General features: G+C 40.8%; 1 protein-coding gene across 4 annotated transcripts in view; it reads left to right on the top strand.

The window, feature by feature from the left end:
* Positions 1 to 201: 201 nt before the first annotated feature.
* Positions 202 to 17682, top strand: part of Scn10a (sodium voltage-gated channel alpha subunit 10) — a 129029-nt gene continuing 111548 nt past the window's right edge. For all 4 annotated transcript variants that reach the window (XM_008836200.1, XM_008836195.1, XM_008836184.1 and 1 more), the window contains exons 1-3: positions 202 to 471; positions 2957 to 3075; positions 6491 to 6571. In XM_008836200.1, the coding sequence (XP_008834422.1) occupies positions 202 to 471; positions 2957 to 3075; positions 6491 to 6571 (470 nt within the window). The remainder of the gene's footprint in view (positions 472 to 2956; positions 3076 to 6490; positions 6572 to 17682) is intronic.

Genomic DNA, 17682 nt, shown 5'->3' with positions numbered 1-17682 from the left:
CCCCTGAGAGTCCTTCAGGGGGGTATAGGTTCCCGGGGAGCCCCCTGAGTCAGGTGAGGAGCTGGAGACAAGCGTTGGGGGCTGTTCTAGCAATCAAAGGGAGGTGATGGATGGGAGAGAGATCAGGTGGGCAAGCAGTCACCTCTGTGGTTATGTTTACTCTCATAAGAGTGCGAATTCTTCCGGATGAAGAATGAAAAGATGGAGTTCCCCTTTGGGTCCGTAAAAACTACCAACTTCCGTCGGTTCACTCCAGAGTCGTTGGCAGAGATTGAGAAGCAAATCGCGGCCCATCGGGCAGCCAAAAAAGTGAAAAAAAAGCGCAGAGAGCACAAAGGCCAGGATGAGAAGCCGCGGCCCCAGCTGGACTTGAAAGCCTGTAACCAGCTGCCAAGGTTCTATGGTGAGCTCCCAGCAGAACTGGTCGGGGAGCCCTTGGAGGACCTGGACCCATTCTACAGCACATGCCGGGTAAGAGCTACGTCCAAGAGCATCTGCTCTCAGCTCTTGGAGAGGAAGTCTTGGTCCCAGCCAGCCCAGGGAGTCCAAACCCCTGGTTGAAGTGGCAGTTTACTAAAGACTAGGCAGATAGAAAACATGTAGAGGGACTGGAGAGATGGTGCTCTTGCAGAGAACCCTTGTTCAGTTCCCAGCACCCACATCCAGAGGCTCACAACTGTCTGTAGCTTTAATTCAAAGGAATCTGACCCCTCTAGAGACTGCCCGCACCTGCACTCAAGTGTACACACACACACACACACACACACACTTAAAAATAAACCTTAAAACCCATGTCAAACTCACTCTTTGAATCTTTAAGAAATTTATGACAGAAGCTAATAAACCCAAATCCTCAAAAGCAAACAACTGATAGAACATCCATGGGAAGCTGGCTGTTCCCATGGGTGAGACCTGACCTAGCCCTGTTTGCTAATATATAGTAGGGTCTTTTGAGGTTTTCAGGGAGAAAGAAGGCATAGGGAGTAAAAGATGGGATGCGTTGATCAAGGGGTCTTCACAAGTATGATCTTAGAACCTCTGGAATCTTTCAAACTCTCTTGTGGATTAGAGAGGTCAAATTGTCTTATAATTATACTTTGATGTCATCTTTCTTATACATATCTTCTTTTTAAAATTTATTTATTTTTACTTTATGTGTATGAGTGTATTGCCTGCATGTATGTAAGTGCACCTGTGTTGTGCAATGCCTGCAGAGGTCAGAAGAGGGCATCAGATTCCCCAGAACTGACATTATGGATGATTATTAAGTGCTTTACTGACATTATGGATGATTATTAACTGCTTTGTGGGTGCTAGGAATTGAACCCAGGTCCTCTGGAAGAGCAACCAGTGCTCTTAACCCCTCTCCAGTTCCTCAGTCATGTTTTCTTATAAGCATATAGTGATAACCATAGGGAGGGAGGTCGTCACCAACAGCCACTGGAAGGTGTGCCTATGTGCTCCTGGTTTTCAGTTTTCCCAAGTTTTAAATTTCTAACATGGCATGCATCCTAGTTTCCTTTCCTGTTGCTATAATAAAATACCCTGACAAAAACAACTTAACAGAAAAAGGGTTTATTTGGCTCACAGTTCCAAGCTATAGTCCACAATAGTAGGAATGTCATGGCAGCAGGCGCTTGAGGGAGCTGAATACACTCAAGTCAGAGGAAGAGAGCAAATGGATGTATGCATGCTCATGCTCATTGGGCTTTGACCCATACAGTTCAGAGTACCCTGCCTAGGGAATGGTGCCACACACCGTGGGCTGGGTCTTCTAACCTCAAGGTAATCAAGATATTCAGACATGCCTATGGGCCAACCTGATTTAGTATCCTGAAGTAGACTCCCTTCCTGAGTGCTTATAGATTGCATCATGTTGACAGTTATACTATCACAGTATGCATATGCACACAAACATTATATATATCATTTTGTATATCTACATATACATATTTATGTTCTAGTTTTCTTTAGCTGTGACAAAATTTCATAGAAAATCATCTTAAAGGGAGGATTTATTTTGGCTCATGGTTTCAGAGGTTTCCATCCTCCATGATTGCTTAACCTTGTCACTTTGGGTGTGTGGTAAGACAGTTTATCATGAACCAAGTACATGCAGAGGAAAAGTGTTCACCTTATGGTCACCAGGAAGCACAAAGAGAAAGAGGAAGAGTCTGAGGTCACAGTATCCTCTTAAGGGCACACCTCCAGTGACCTAACTTTATTTCTCTTCGCTCCTTGTCTTTTAGGTCTGATCACCTTCCAGTAGCACCACACACTGGCAACCAAACCTTTAACACACACCCTTTAAGAACTATCTAAGATCCAGATCATATCTACAGATAGACAGAGATAAATAGATGATAGATAGATGATAAATAATCAATAGATAATAGATGGATAGATACATGTATAAGTTTCTGTTATATACATGCATAAAAACATATGTATACACACATGGTATAAGCAAACTCTTTAGAGTTCTCAATAATTTGTGGGAGTTGGTTGTATTTTTTTAATTAAAAAAAATTTTCATTTTTATTTGAGTGTTATGCCTGCTTGTGTATAAGTGCACCCATGTCATGTAGTACCCTCAGAGGACAGAAGAGGGTGTTGGATCCCCTGGAACTGGAGTTATGGATGGTTGTTAGCCACCATGTGGGTGCTGACATTCGAACCTGGGTCCTCTGCAAGAGCAGCCAGTGGTCTTAACTGCTGAGCTATCTCCCAATCCCCTGTAAGTTGGCTTTGATGCAGTCAACTGTGGAGACCAAGTTCTTTCTGGGAGTATTTAGATATGGCTTTTGCTCCCTGACCCTCTCTAGCTTTCTGCACCTCCACTTGATCATCAATGAATTGTGGTTCCCTGGGCACCTCTTGCTCATGAGCCTGTGATGAGGCCACGCAGGATTCTTGTTTCTCACTGGAGATCCACTTCTGCTTTGTTTTATTCTAGACATTCATGGTGCTGAATAAAGGGAGGACCATTTCCAGGTTCAGTGCCACTCGGGCTCTATGGCTATTTAGTCCCTTCAACTTGGTCAGAAGAACGGCCATCAAAGTGTCTGTCCACTCGTATCCTTTGCTTGGTTTCTCCTTCAATGATTTAGAATCAGGCTCTGTTCATGATGTCCAGTACCTTTCAAGGTTAGCAGTGGAGCTGTCGCCCAATTGAATCCTAAGGCAGTGAGGTCACTGTATTGAAAACATTATTTATGGGTTGTTGTTTTTAAAGATTTATTTTATATGCATTATTGTATGGGTTTGTGTACATGCATGCGGTGTCTATAGAGGCCAGATGTGGGCTTGGAATCCCTTGGAGCTGAAGTTACAGGTAGTTAGGAACTGTCCAATGTGGCTACTAGGATCTGAACTCCAGTCCTTTGATAGAGTAGTAAGTTCTTTTAACCACTGAGTTAGCTCTCTAGTCCATTTGTGGTTAAAATGTGCTCAGTAACCCCAAGGAGCCTCAAGACAGAGGAAATGTTTACATAAGCCACAGGTAACTCAGGTTCACTGAAGACTAGCCTGGATATAACTATGGAAACACAACTTGAAAAATATCCTCTTGCTAGAGATGGAGCTTAGTTGTTAGGGTGCTTTCTAGCATGCATGAAGTCCTGGGTTCCATATCCAACACCATATAAACCAGGCATGGTCTTACATATCTGTAATCTTGGCACTTGGGAAGTGGATAAAAGAAGATCAATAATTCAAGGTCACCCTCAGCTATGTAGTTATTTTGAGGCCAGCCTGGACTATGTGACACTGTATTCATGGTCCCTCTCCTTCCAAAAGATGTCCTCTTTATGGGATGATCCAGGTATATCCTTACCAATGTATACTGCCGGCATATACATTGACATAACAAACAGTAAGAGGAACCGAAGGCTCCTTTTGACAATGCACTAGGCATGGGCTATGTTTCCTTTTCCTTTGGCCATGTTAGAAATGGTTGTTTATTAGACAAAAGAGCAATGCCACCCAGAAGACAAAGAGGACATTCCATGAAAGGCAGAGGACATACCATCTTCCAGGGGATCTCATTGACCATGGGGCACTGTCAGTGTCACAAGTTACCCCCAAACCACCAGCAGTTAAAGACACTGTTACTCTAAGGTCCCTGCCAAGGGAAACATAATTAGAGACACATTAGTCCTGTGTCTGTATTACCTTGGCTGCTTTAGCAGCACCAGAAAGTACCTTCACTTTGGGTTTTATTTGTGTTTTTATTCAAGCCAAGCCAAATTAGTAGCAAAAGAGACTTTTGCTTGCCTTCCAAGGATCTTCTTTGGTGACTGTCTAAATTGGAAATTCTTAATGACAAACTCAGCTCTGGCTTCCAGGAAGTGCGTATTCTGAACAGCCTTGCTCTGTTGCCTGACAGATGGCAGCCAACCTCTGTATCTACATGTAGGTTAGTACAGAGAGGGTCTTCCTCTCCTAGCCCCAACCCCCACCACTGTGGACAGCTTGGGAGATTGCTGGACAGTATCCCTGAGCTAGGAAGCCTGGCACAGGGTCACCTGCAACTCAATGTGAAATTACACTGCTCAGTGAGGTACAACTCATTTTCCCCTTTCCGTGGATATCTTTATGGCCAACCAGCATGAATTCTATTTTCTGAATTGAATCTTGGATTTCTAGATTCTTCAGAAAAATACCTAATGATAATAGCCAGCTCCTGATTGGCTAACTCCTTCCTATGTGTCAACACCATCATAGGTACAGGAGCCTGCAAACACCACCATAGGTACAGGACCTGCAAAGCAGGATTAGCCTCCCCATTTTACAGATTATGAAACTAGGACTCAAAGGCATTTTATTAATGGCCCAAGGTCACACAGCTAATGAAGAGGTCAAGTTTTCATCTCCTTAGGGCAGCATCTTCAGTAAGAAAGCAGACAATGAGTGGAAACATATTAAGGTAACTATTCACTCACAGGGTCATCTCTACTTGGGCAGGTTTTTGAAATACATGTGATTTTAACTTTCTTGGTATTGAAGTAACAAGAACCACTTCTGCATTCCATACACATCCAACATGCATTATTCCTGTGAGGCAGTGATTGTGAAAGTTGGACTTTTCTTTCTAATTCTTTGACCATTAGTGAAATAGGAATTAAACACAACTAGTCACTGAATTTGTTTGTCACATTGACCCACTTAGAAAAAGTGTTTTTTTTTTTTTTTTTTGGTCTTTTTTGAGACACGGTCTCCCTGTAGCCCCAGCTGTCCTGGAACTCGCTATGTAGACCAGGCTGGCCTTGAACTCACAGAGATCCGCCTGTCTCTGCCTCCCGAGTGCTGGGATTAAAGGAGTGTGCCACCAAGCCTGACAAAAAAAAGTGATTTTTTTAAAAAGGAATTGGTTTGGGGGAGGGCTTTGTAGTCTGAAATTTCCTCTTATTTTCTTTTGTTTAAAACTATCAAATCATTCTACTGGAGGCATGGTGATGGACACCTTTAATAGCAGCACTTAGGAGGTAGAGATAGGTGGATTTCTGTAAGACTGAGGCCAGCCTGGTCTACACTGTGTGAGCTCAAGGCCAGCAATGGCTACATAGTGAGACCCTGCAAAAGAACCAAAAATTACATATATTAGTGCCATTGGTATTCAAGATATTAAACATATTTTAGCCATATAGTTCTTTAAGAGCTACATTTAAGAGCCACTCACCTTCCCTTCAAAGTCTCCTTCCCCTTTTGAATATCCCTTGGCCAAATCTTCAGTCCTCAGAGTCTCTCTCTGACTATTCATTCCCCATTCTCCTCAGAACTTCCTTCCAGCACCAGTGATTCACTCCTTGTGCCTTTCTCCACCACCCTAACCCAGAATCCACTGCCTCAGCGTGATTGTGTTCAGCTTAAGAAAGCAATCTATCTACATTCATTTCCACAAAAAGTTGTACCCTCCACTTATCTCTAACTCTAACTTTTCTGTATCTTTCTGAATTCAAGAAAATTTTTGTTTGGTAGAATTTCAGGTCCCCTTGTATAGTGAATTGAAAGCTTCCAGCCAGAAAGACATTTTGAGAAAGGGAGCCCACTACCTTCCTTCTTGCCCTAGGGCCTGTTGTTAGATAGATCTAAGTTCACAGTCTCAGCACCGTGGGTAACAGACTGCATGATTCGTAAAAGCTACTTAAGCTTTGCCATGATGCTTGATCAGATCCTAAAGTAGATGCTAAAAGCTACTTGTGGGTTAGTGGCATTAAAAATAATACGGACAGGGCTTGGGGATTTGACTCACCACCAGTAATAATAAAGATGATGATGATGATGATGATGATGATGATGATGATGATGACGACAGTGACGGCAGAGTTCTCAGCCCAAGCTAGGCACTCAATGGATGTGAGCAGCAACTGCACAATGAGCCCACAAAGCTGATATCTGAGTTATGAACTTCGCATTCAGCATCAAGGTGGCCTGATGACATCAAGGGCAGATGGCGACTCTTGACTTCTCCTTAACATGGACCTCTCAGCTGGTTCTCTATATTTATCACCGTCACTATTTTGGTCAACTGTGTGTGCATGACCCAAGCAGATCTCCCTGAGAAAATTGAGTGAGTAGATTCGCTGCTGTTCTTGTGCCTCCTCCCTTCGTCCTCTTCTTCGTCTCAATGGCCTTTTTCTTTCATTTATCCTGCCAGCTCTCATTTGTACAAGTCTGAGTTCTGCTGTCAGTTTGACTTTGCAATGATCAGGTTCCTTCTGTAGGTTTCTGTAGATTTTCAAGTTCAAGAAGATATAGATTAATGGCTCTCAACCTTGAGCACACATTGGAATTCCCTAAGGAGATTGTTTAAAACTTTGATGCCCAGAGGGTCTGATTTCATTGGATTCCAATGGTCTGGGCAGGTGATTCCTCTCAGCTTCCCACCAACACACACACACACACACACACACACACACACACACACGTGATATATCTGAGAATGCTGTTTAGGGAATGCCTTCTCTGGAAAGCTTGGGTGAACTGAAACAGAACTAAGAACAAATGATTTTGAGATGTGTTCACAAAATAATCCATGAGTGAAGTTGTATAAGTTGTTGAAGTTTACATGCTTCAAAGTGACCATAATATCCCCAAGGTTATTCTACACTTCTGGTTGGCAGATGAGAACTCTATAGTTGCAGAATGAGTGGACATTCCAGAAACAGATGAATCCCCACAGCTGGAGCAGATGTCCCAGCCCCAGCCTGAGTCCAACATTCCCTCAGATGTAATAATGAGCTCTCCTCAAAGCTTTCTCTTTTCCCACCATTTATTTTTGCTAACTCTAACAATAAAACATGCCACAACAGAAAAGATGTTCTATCTCTATTAATAGATTAAAAGGAAAAAAGTCTTAACTGATGCTGAAAACTCATTTGACAAAGTTCAATTTCCACTTATGATTTCAAACTCTTAGAAAAATTGGAATAGAAGGGAATTGTCCCACTTAATAAAAGTATCAATTCTTCAAAAAAGTAGTATCCCCCAAAAAGGCATTCATTCATCAAATTTGATTGTCAGCATAGAACTCTTTCACTTTGCGATAAGAAGAATAAAAAAATAGATGTTTTCAGTAGTTCAGCTCTATAATGGAGGTCCTGACCACTCCAGTATGGAAAGATGAGAAATAAAAGTTGCAAGAGTTAAGTGCCAAAGATAGTGTCATTTACACGTTGAGCTCATAAAATAGCCAATGTGACCTAGAGATAAACTATTAGAATTAGAGGGGCTAGAGAGTGGCTCAGTGGTTAAGAGTGCTTGCTGCTCTTGCAGAGGACCCAAGTTCAGTTCCCAGCACCCACACAGCAATTCACATCCTTCTGTATCTCAAACTCCAGGAAAGTTGATGCCCTCTTCTGGGCTCCTCTGGCACTTCACCCCCACGCACATACATACACACAGAGAGACACACACATAAATAAATAATAAAATAAATCTTTTTGGAGGTCTTTTTGAGAAGACTTTATAGTAAAATAGATGAGTGTGAATTAATAGACATTAATCAATTATATATGTATGTACTAGCAGCAAGCTGGAAATAAAATAATAATACCATTTACACTGGCATTTCAAAATATCAAGCTCTTAGGAATAAGAATATGAAACTATCAGTAAGGCCTCTGCGAGTGAAAGTACAAAAGAAACCCCAATAAATGGGGAGATAATGTTATGTTCTCAGACTCAAAGTCTCAATATTATAGAAACTGCAGAGATGACTAATCATGCTATTTCCAATCAGAATCTCAACAGGCGTTTGTGACATTACTTGACAAACTGACTCTAAAATTTATGTGAAAATAGAAAGAGTAAATTATAGCCAAGACACTTGTGAGGAAGGAAAACAAGAGAGGCGAACTCACCCAATGGGTGTCAACATTCACTATAGACTTCCAGCCACGGAAACACAGAGCTACTGGTGTAAGGCCAGTCAGACCCTAAACAGGCCAGTGCATGCACAGACATTTAATTTATGATAAAGGTGACTCCACATAGCATCAGGGAAAGGTCAGTCTGTGGTTAAGGGTTGTGAAGAATTAGGAGACCCAGTGGAATAACTTATAATGAACATCTAACTCCACACCACATGCAAGAGTCAATTCTGTATGAAGTAACTAACACCCAGCTTTCTTTGTAAAACACAAATGTGTAAAGCTTTTAGAAGGAAAACAAAGAAGCTCAGGTTAGAGAAATTCTTATTGCATATAACAGAAGAAACACTAGTGGTAAAAGAAAAGGACTAAAGCATTTCAGAATACAAGAATTAAGGATTTCTGTTACTCAGAGGATAACTCTTTAAGATTTACTTTATTATGTGCATGTATCTGTGTGTATGCACATTGAGTGAAGTGTCCATGGAGGCCTCCTGCATGCCAGGGAAGCACTCTACCAACTGAGTCATATCCCAAGGCCTGTTCTATCTTTTTGAGAATCTTATGCATCCCAGGATGGCCTTGAACTTGCTCAGACTGACATTTAATGGGCCTCATCCTCTGCATTGCCTCCCAAGTGCTGAGATTATGCTGCCACACCTGGTCAAAACATGAATTCTGAGAAGACGTATCCAAGCCATAACATAACAGGAGGTAAACATATAAGCAAAATAAGGTATAAACATGCAACAAAAAATTAGGAAAAAGACGGGCGTGGTGGCGCACGCCTGTAATCCCAGCACTTGGGAGGCATAGGCAGGCGGATCTCTGTGAGTTCAAGGCCAGCCTGGTCTACATAGTGAGTTCCAGGACAGCAGGGGCTACAGGGAGACCCTATCTCAAAAAGACCAAAAAAAAAATTAAGAAAAGAGGAGTCCCCAGAACACAGAAGAAAGCAGTTGGGAAGGCACTGCAAAGTGCCAAAGTGCTTAAGGCTTTCATTTTGTGGCTTTAAATTATTGATTGATTGATTGATTGATTGATTGATTGATTGATTGATTGATTGATTGACTGATGATTGATTTATATTTATTTTACATGTATGAGTGTTTTGCCTGCATGTATGTAAGTGCACCTGTGTGTGAAATGCCCTCCGAAGCCAGAAAGGGTGTTGCACTCCTGGAACTGGAATTATAGGCAGTTGTGAGCAGCCATGTGGGTGCTGGGAACCAAACCTGTCATCTGCAAGAATAGCCAGTGCTCTTAGCAGCTGAGACATCTCTCCAACCCCCCAAAATTCTATTTTGTGGCATGAACAGCTGTCACAGGGTTCATACATTGAAATGCTAATCCCTCACATCACTGTGTTAGATACAGGGCCTTTAAGGAGGTGATTGAGGATAAGTGAGGTCACCAGGGTAACCCCCTTATCTACTAGTTATGTTCTCTATGAGGAAGGAGAATCATATTTCTCTTTATGGCCTGTGAGGATGCAGGAGAGGACAGCCAAGAAGGGGACCTTTCCCAGTTCCCCTAAAGGGCCATGTCCTCAGGCATTCAGCCTCCAGAACTTTGAGAAAAGAAATTTCAAGCCACTGAGTCTGTGACATTTAGTTATCATGACTAGATTGACTAACACAAGCACTCATTTAAAAATAACTATGTTATAGTCCACCGGCATGTTTATTGTGTTGTATATTTATTATGTTGATAAAATGTTTTAAAAAAACTAATAGTCCACTAGAATGTTTATTATGTTGTATAAATGTTTATTATGTTGATAAAATGCTTTTAAAAATGTAAACTGGGGGGGGGCTGGAGAGATGGCTTAGCTGTTAAGAACACTGACTGCTCTTGCAGAGGACCCAAGTTCAATTCCTAACACCCACATTGCAGTAACCACCATCAATAATTCCAGCTCCAGGGGATCCAACACCCTCTTCTTTCTTCTGACCTCCGCAGCATTGCACAACACTGGTGCACTCACATACATGCAAGCAATATACTCGTACTCATAAGATAAAAATAATAAATAAAAAAAATTTTTTTAATGTAAACTGAGCTGGGCATGGTGGCGCACGCCTGTAGTCCCAGTACTTGGGAGGCAGAGGCAGGTGGATCTCTGTGAGCTCAAGACCAGCCTGGTCTACATAGTGAGTTCCAGGACAGCTGGGGCTACAGAGAGACCCTGTCTCAAAAAGACAGAAAAAAAAAAATATATATATATATATAAACTGGAAGTGGTAGTGCATATCTGTAATCCCAGTACTCAGAAGGCAGAGGCAGGACAATCATGACCAGTTCAAGACTAGTCTGGTTTATGTAGGGAGTTCCAGGCCAGCCTGGGCAGCACAATGGGACCCTATTTCAAAACAAAACAAAATAATGATAACGATAATAAATATGATGATAATTTTAAAAAATAAATGACTATTGCATAAAATGATGGACACTGAAAAATATGAACCAGAGGATAGTATTTTAGTAAATTATAAAGTCCTATTTTATATGGCTGAGATAATGTAGCAGGTACATTTTCTATTCTTCTGAACTTTTAATGCAAGCATTTTTCTTCTCAACAAGACTTATTCCTGAGTCACCTGGGGACTCTGGTTAAATATGGAAGACAGAATGCATATATTTTACTCCACTCTCTCAAAATGCACAGGCATAAGAACAGTATAATACAGAAGAACAGAGAGAGAAGGGAAGAAAACACAGGACAAAGGATGTCAAAACAAGCTTGGGAGACCAAAAGTGGGTGGAAGCCTGGCAGTCACTAAGCACACCAGGCTTGTTAAGCCATGGTGCCTGCGGAGGGAGCAGAGAAAGTGGAAGATCCAAGCATTTACCCCCTGGGGGCTCAGGAGGCCTCAGAAGTGTTGGCATGATACAAACAGCAAAATATTGGGAGCAGGAGAGGAAAGCACTTGGGGTGGGGGGAGAGGGAGATATTTCACCCTTTGCTATTTCTGTAAAGTGATAAGTTTAAAAAACATTCTAGGAGATGGTGACATGGTAAGTAAAAGGCACTTGCCACCAAGCCTGACAACCTGAGTTTGATCCCTGGAACCCACACAGTAGAAAGAGAGAACTCACTTTCACAAGTTGTCTTCTGTTGTCTCCCCCACCCCAACCCCCACCGCCACACACACACCTACACACACACACATGCATTCACCACACACACCATGCACAAAGGGCGGGCACACCTACACACACATGCATTCACCACACACACAGCATACACACACAGGAGCTGTACACAGCCGCACGCACACACACACACACACACACACACACACACACCATATACACATGCACAGGATGGACAGAGGGAAACATTCTTGAGTTGATAAAGGAAGGAAAGGAAAAATAATCACATTTAACACTATAAAAGCAAGTGCAAGAAAGGTATTTTTCCTTTTTACATTAATTTTTAAGCTAGTGTACAAAGTAATCAGTTTCATGGTGATGTTTGTCATACATGTATGACACAATGCTTTGTTCTTTTCCATCCCCCTCCCACACAGCCTGCCCCATCCTCCGTGCTGCCCCCTCATTGGTCCCCTTCCTCCCCAAAAATTCCTCCCCGTTTTTCTCGCTCTCCCCCTCCCACACTGAAGATCCCCAGGTCCTCTCTCATAGTCCCCTTTCCACTTCAAGAAAGTTCTTATCAATACAGTCAGATAACAGATAAAACAGAGGAAAGAGAACTGCCAACTGGAAATAAGAGATTGTTTGTAGAAATTCCCTGCTAACAACAATGTATTAGATAACTTGAATTAGGATTATGATTTTATGTTGATAGAGTTATACTTACAAAGCTAAAACTGAAGCAAAATTGCAGACCTCTAAATATCAGGACTGTGTACAGAAATAAAGCAAGGGGAACATAGTCAGATAATTTTATATATATGGGGGATCTTCCTGAAGTCCCAGCTGGCCTGGGATTCACTACGCAGACCAGGCTGGCCTCTACCTTGCAGAGATTCACCTGTTTCTGCTTCCGGAGTGCTGGGATTAAAGGTGTGTACCACCCACCACACATGGTTAGATAATGAATTTTTTTAATGTGTATTTATTGCTTGCATGTAGGTAGGTGCACCCATGTCGTGTAATGCCTGAGGGGGTCAGAAGAGGGCATTGGATCCCCTGGAACTGTCGTTACAAACAGTTGTTAGCTGCCATCTGGGTGCTAGAAATCGAACCTGGGTCCTCTGCAAGAGCAGTCAGTGCTCTTAACCGTTGATCCACCTCTCCAGCCCCAATAATGAAATATTTTAAAGTTATTAACTAAATAATGCAAAGTAATATAAACATATCTGTCATGTCAACAAATATAAATGAATTTGACTGACCTATTTAAAATTTCATATTGTGTTATAAAGCAATGCCCATTAAAAAGCAATCTTCATCCCAGCACCCACATAAAAAGCCACAGTTGTGGTGGCTCATTCTTGTAATCCTAGTGCAGGGGAGGCAGAGACAAGTGAATCTCTGGGGCACTCTGGCAAGCCAGCTGTTAGCTTCAGCTGTCACCTTGACGCAAACATAAAATCACCTAGAAAGAGGGAATATCAAATGAAGAATTGTCTCCATCAGACTGGTCTGTGGGCATGTCTGTGAGGCATTTTCTTGCTGCCAACTGCTATGGGAGGGCCCAGCCCATTGTGGGTAGTGCCATACGTGAGCAGGTGGGCCTGCGCTGTATAAGGAAGGTAACTGCTTTCCTCCCCATGTTGCTTTGGTCATGGTGTTTATCACAGCAACAGAAAACAAGAACACCAGCCCAACATGTGCAGACACACACAGACACACACACACACACGCACATGTAGACACGATACAGAAAGGTTGAAATTAAAGAGTGGGTGACACATGGTGACACAGCCTCTAATTCTAGCATTGAAGAAGCAGAGACAAGATCAGGAGTTCAAGGCCAGTTTCAACCACATAGCAAGTTCTAGGCCAACCGGCACCACATGAGACCCTGTCACAAAACAAAACAGAACAAAAGAATGGACAATGACATAAGCAAGGACAAACAGAAAGCAAACAGGAGCCATGATCTTAGCATCTGAGAAAGCAGAAATTAGGCCAAAGAGCATCAAGCAGGACAAAAATGACATTCTGAGAATACTAAGTAATCTACAACAACAAGTCATAGCTTTGTAACAAATACCATGGGAACAATCTTTACAAATCAAAGAGTATAAGGGTAAATACACAAAGCCATCTTAGCAACAGAAAAGTTTAATGGATTTCAGCCTGTCACAGTCAAAGTATATCAATGAAGGGTGCTTGCTGCTCTCCAAGAGGTCCAGTTCAGATCCCAGCACATGGCAGGTGGCTTACAACTGCTTGTAACTCCAGCTCCAGGGAATCCAGTGCCCTCCTCTGGTCTCCATGGGCACCTGTACACATGCACAAATCCACACCTAGATACACACATGCACATAATTAAAAATTAAAAATAAATCTTTTAGAAGTTTCCAAAGATGAAGATGATATAATAGAAATATGATAGATCTGATTCATAAATTGCAAATGATACTGTTTGGGAAAAGAGATTACATTCCCTTTTCAAGACCATACAAGTTGAATAAATATTAAATCACAGGGAAAGTAAAAACCTTAATAAGTTCCACAGAACAGCAATAACAAAACTCATTCTCTGATCAGCCTGCAATAGAATTAGGAAAAATAGTAGAAATTGGATAAAAAAGAAAGTCTTTTCCCTAGGTTGTTTGAAAGCCACTCTTAAAGAACTCTTGTGTGAAAAAGACAGCTACAAACTAAACTTCTAGAATTTTTAGGGAAGAAAAGATTAAAAACCAGTTTCATCAGAACCTACAGGGAGTAAAAACCAAGCCCTTTTGCATACAGTTCAGGAGTCAGCTTCCTACTATCAGCAAAGAATGAAAGCAATTATTTAAGTATCTGACATGCAATTAGAAAAAAGAATAAAATAAATGAAATTTAAAAAAATTAAAATGAATAATTATGAAAGAAGAGATAGAGAAAAAACTAATAAATTCAAAAAATTGCAAAAACATATGTCCAAGATTTTTGTATCAGGAAATGAATAAAAAGATACTGGAGAATTTAAAGTACTTAAATAAATGTTGATATATCTGATGATAATTGGTGAGATCTGTGTTTTTAAATGTTAGTGCTGCCCCAATTCATCTACAGATTTGGGAAAATCTCACTAACAATCTCAGCAGCAACTGGTTTTGTAGAAATTGGGTGGAGAGACTTTACTGGCATGAATGGAGCAGAATTTAACTATTCTCTATTGATAAGCCCTAGTCATCTGAACAGTCCTTGAATTTTTGCATCACAATTAATTCTTTGGTGAACACCCTTATGCACACACCTTTACACACATAATGAGACTAAACTTGAGGGAGAAGTTTTTAGAAGTAAAGTTGCCTGGACCAAGGGATATATCACTTTTTTATTTTATTTTATTTTATTTTATATTTTATTTTAGGCACAGTCTCATGTATCCCAAGCTGGCCTTGAACTCTCCACATAGCCAAGGACAACCTTGAACTTCTGAGTCACCTGGCTCTACCTCCTGAGTTCAGGGTTACAGGTGTGCACAACTCTGTCCAGTTTATGCAGAACTAGGGCTTGAACCCAGGACTTTGTGCATGCTGGTCAAGTACTCTCCCAATGGTGCTAGCTATTCTCCAACCCTTCTAATTTTAATTTTTAAGATATTACCAAATTGCATCCTAAAGTTGTCTCAATTTTCATCCCCAATGATTATCAAGAACATTCTTTTTATTAGATTTTTGTATTAACTGAATTGTTGACACAATTTCTTTTATAAATACACTTTGAAAAAATATAAAAAATGTCCCTGTCTGGTTCTAGCCTTGGACATTTATGCAGTTGTCCCCGAATATCCTTGGCCTTTTGGAAATGATTGGAGTGGATATGACTTTTGGAATGCACACTGATAACAACCATTAGCTGTTTGCTGTGCTGCTGGGAACCCAGAGGAAGAGAATAAATATCCTTGGGATGGACCTGGGTTCTGCAAATCATGCTGTGTATTTTTCATGAAAAAAAGTTAATTGTAGCCAGAGAGGACTCAGAAGCCAAGCTGGTCGCCATGTTCTTGATGCAATCTTTCTGACACAAACATTCCCATCTTCATCCTTTATCCCCTCTCCTTTACACTGGGCTTCCCTGCAACAGTAGCTTTGTGCTGTTATCTGCTGGTAATCAGAGCTCCCTGCCAGCCTGTCTGTCTGCTTGTGGCAAGATAGAGATTCATATAGTTCATTTTTAATCCCTTTTTATACTCACAAGAAAAGGTGCCAGGAGGAGATGATCATTGTAGGGAGGAAAGGTGTCAGCAGTGACTAGAACAGAACTTTCCCATCACCCTCATGCCCTGAGTTCACAGGCAATCATTAAAGCACTTTTTTTAAACATATTTTTAAAATATTTTGTTATTTGTATTTTATGTGTATGAGTGTATTGCCTGCATGCATGTGAGTGCACCCATGTCATGCAATGCCACGGATGTCAGAAGAGGGCTTCAGATTCCCCTAGAACTGGAGTTAAGGACGGTTTGTAGCCACTGTGTGAATGCTGGGAATTTAATCCAGGTCCTCTGCAAGAACAGTCAGCGCTCTTAACCACTGAGCTATCTCTCCAGCCCCTAAAGGCACTCTTAATAGCCCCAGGGTATCTCCACTAACCATCCCAACATTCTGGAAAAACAGAAGCTGATTTCAGGGGAAAAATCACAGTGAAAAGAGAAATATTTTCTCATCTGTTAGAAAGAGACATGTCATGTCAGGCAGCCCAGCCGGCAGCATACTGAGGTAGGAGAACAGCCAGTTTGGGGGTACATAATGAGTTCCAAGCCAGCCTAGGCTACACAGGGAGACTTTGTCTCAAACAAACATGTGAAATGAAGTTGAGTCTCAATAGCTAGTACCACATGCATGAAATATTCCATTCCTGCCTTGTCATATGTATAGGAATGCTGATATAGTTCATGCCTGCTTTGTCTGATTCTTTAAAAAATGTCAACATTGTGCTTTCAATATTTGTCTAATGCATAACTGTAGTAACTGTAGTTCTAATTTGTTTGAACCACTGCATAATATTCCATGAAGTCATTTTGTATTTTCTTCTAAGATTTATAATTTTTCTTTCCACATTTAGATAGTTCATCCTTCTAAAATGTGTGTGTGTGTGTGTGTGTGTGTGTGTGTGTGTGTGTGTGTGGTGAAACAGGCTTCCAGTATTTCTCTATATGGATAATCTTAACATCGTTGTTTTTTAAGATTATTTGTTACTTTTATGTGTATGTGCCTGCATGATTTTAGGTGCACCACACACCACATGAGTACAGGTACCCATGGAGGCCAGAAGAGGGTGTGAGGTCTGCTGAAATTAGAGTTACAGGCAGTTGTTGGCTGCCATGTGGGTGCTGGGAACCAAACCCAGGCCCTCTGCAAGGGCAGCCAGGGTTCTTAATGGCTGAGCCTATTTCTCCAGCCCCACAGCTCTATTCTTAATACAACATCCTAGTGACTCCTACCACTTCCTCTGACACACAGCAGGTCCCCATGCCTATTTAAACTACTTGCTGGCTCTCCCCGAGTGAGCAACATGCTGATTTAAAACTTCTATAACACTTGACTGGCTGATTCTTGTGCTTATTTGTCTTCTTTTGTAAATATTTTAACTTTAAAATTAATTACATAGTACCAGGTTTCCATATGAAATTTGCATATATATTTCTTTTTTTATAAATTATTTGGTCCCCATGCCTATTTAAACTACTTGCTGGCTCTCCCCGAGTGAGCAACATGCTGATTTAAAACTTCTATAACACTTGACTGGCTGATTCTTGTGCTTATTTGTCTTCTTTTGTAAATATTTTAACTTTAAAATTAATTACATAGTACCAGGTTTCCATATGAAATTTGCATATATATTTCTTTTTTTATAAATTATTTGCTTATTTTTTTCCAGTTAATTATTTATTTAATAACCACATACTTAGAAGAAGCATTTCATTACAACAGCATTGACATATTCAATAACAATTTTCTGAGCTAAGATGCATCTTTTTCAAAATTGGCTGTAAATTTTTAGGTTTACAATTGAATTATTACAGTTATACAATATTTTACTCAGTATAAACCCTATAAGACATAAAATTAAATGAAGTTTTAACCTTTAAAAAAGATCTTCATTTCATTATTAAAATACACAGCTTTCATATAGAAAAATTCTTTTTCAATGCAATTGATATTGGAAGTTTGCACAT

Source organism: Nannospalax galili, unplaced genomic scaffold (genome assembly GCF_000622305.1).
Source record: "Nannospalax galili isolate Female #2095 unplaced genomic scaffold, S.galili_v1.0 scaffold951, whole genome shotgun sequence".
NCBI classification, from domain to species: domain Eukaryota; kingdom Metazoa; phylum Chordata; class Mammalia; order Rodentia; family Spalacidae; genus Nannospalax; species Nannospalax galili.
Note: the sequence above shows the minus strand (reverse complement) of the source record. Positions and strands in the feature narration are given on the sequence as shown.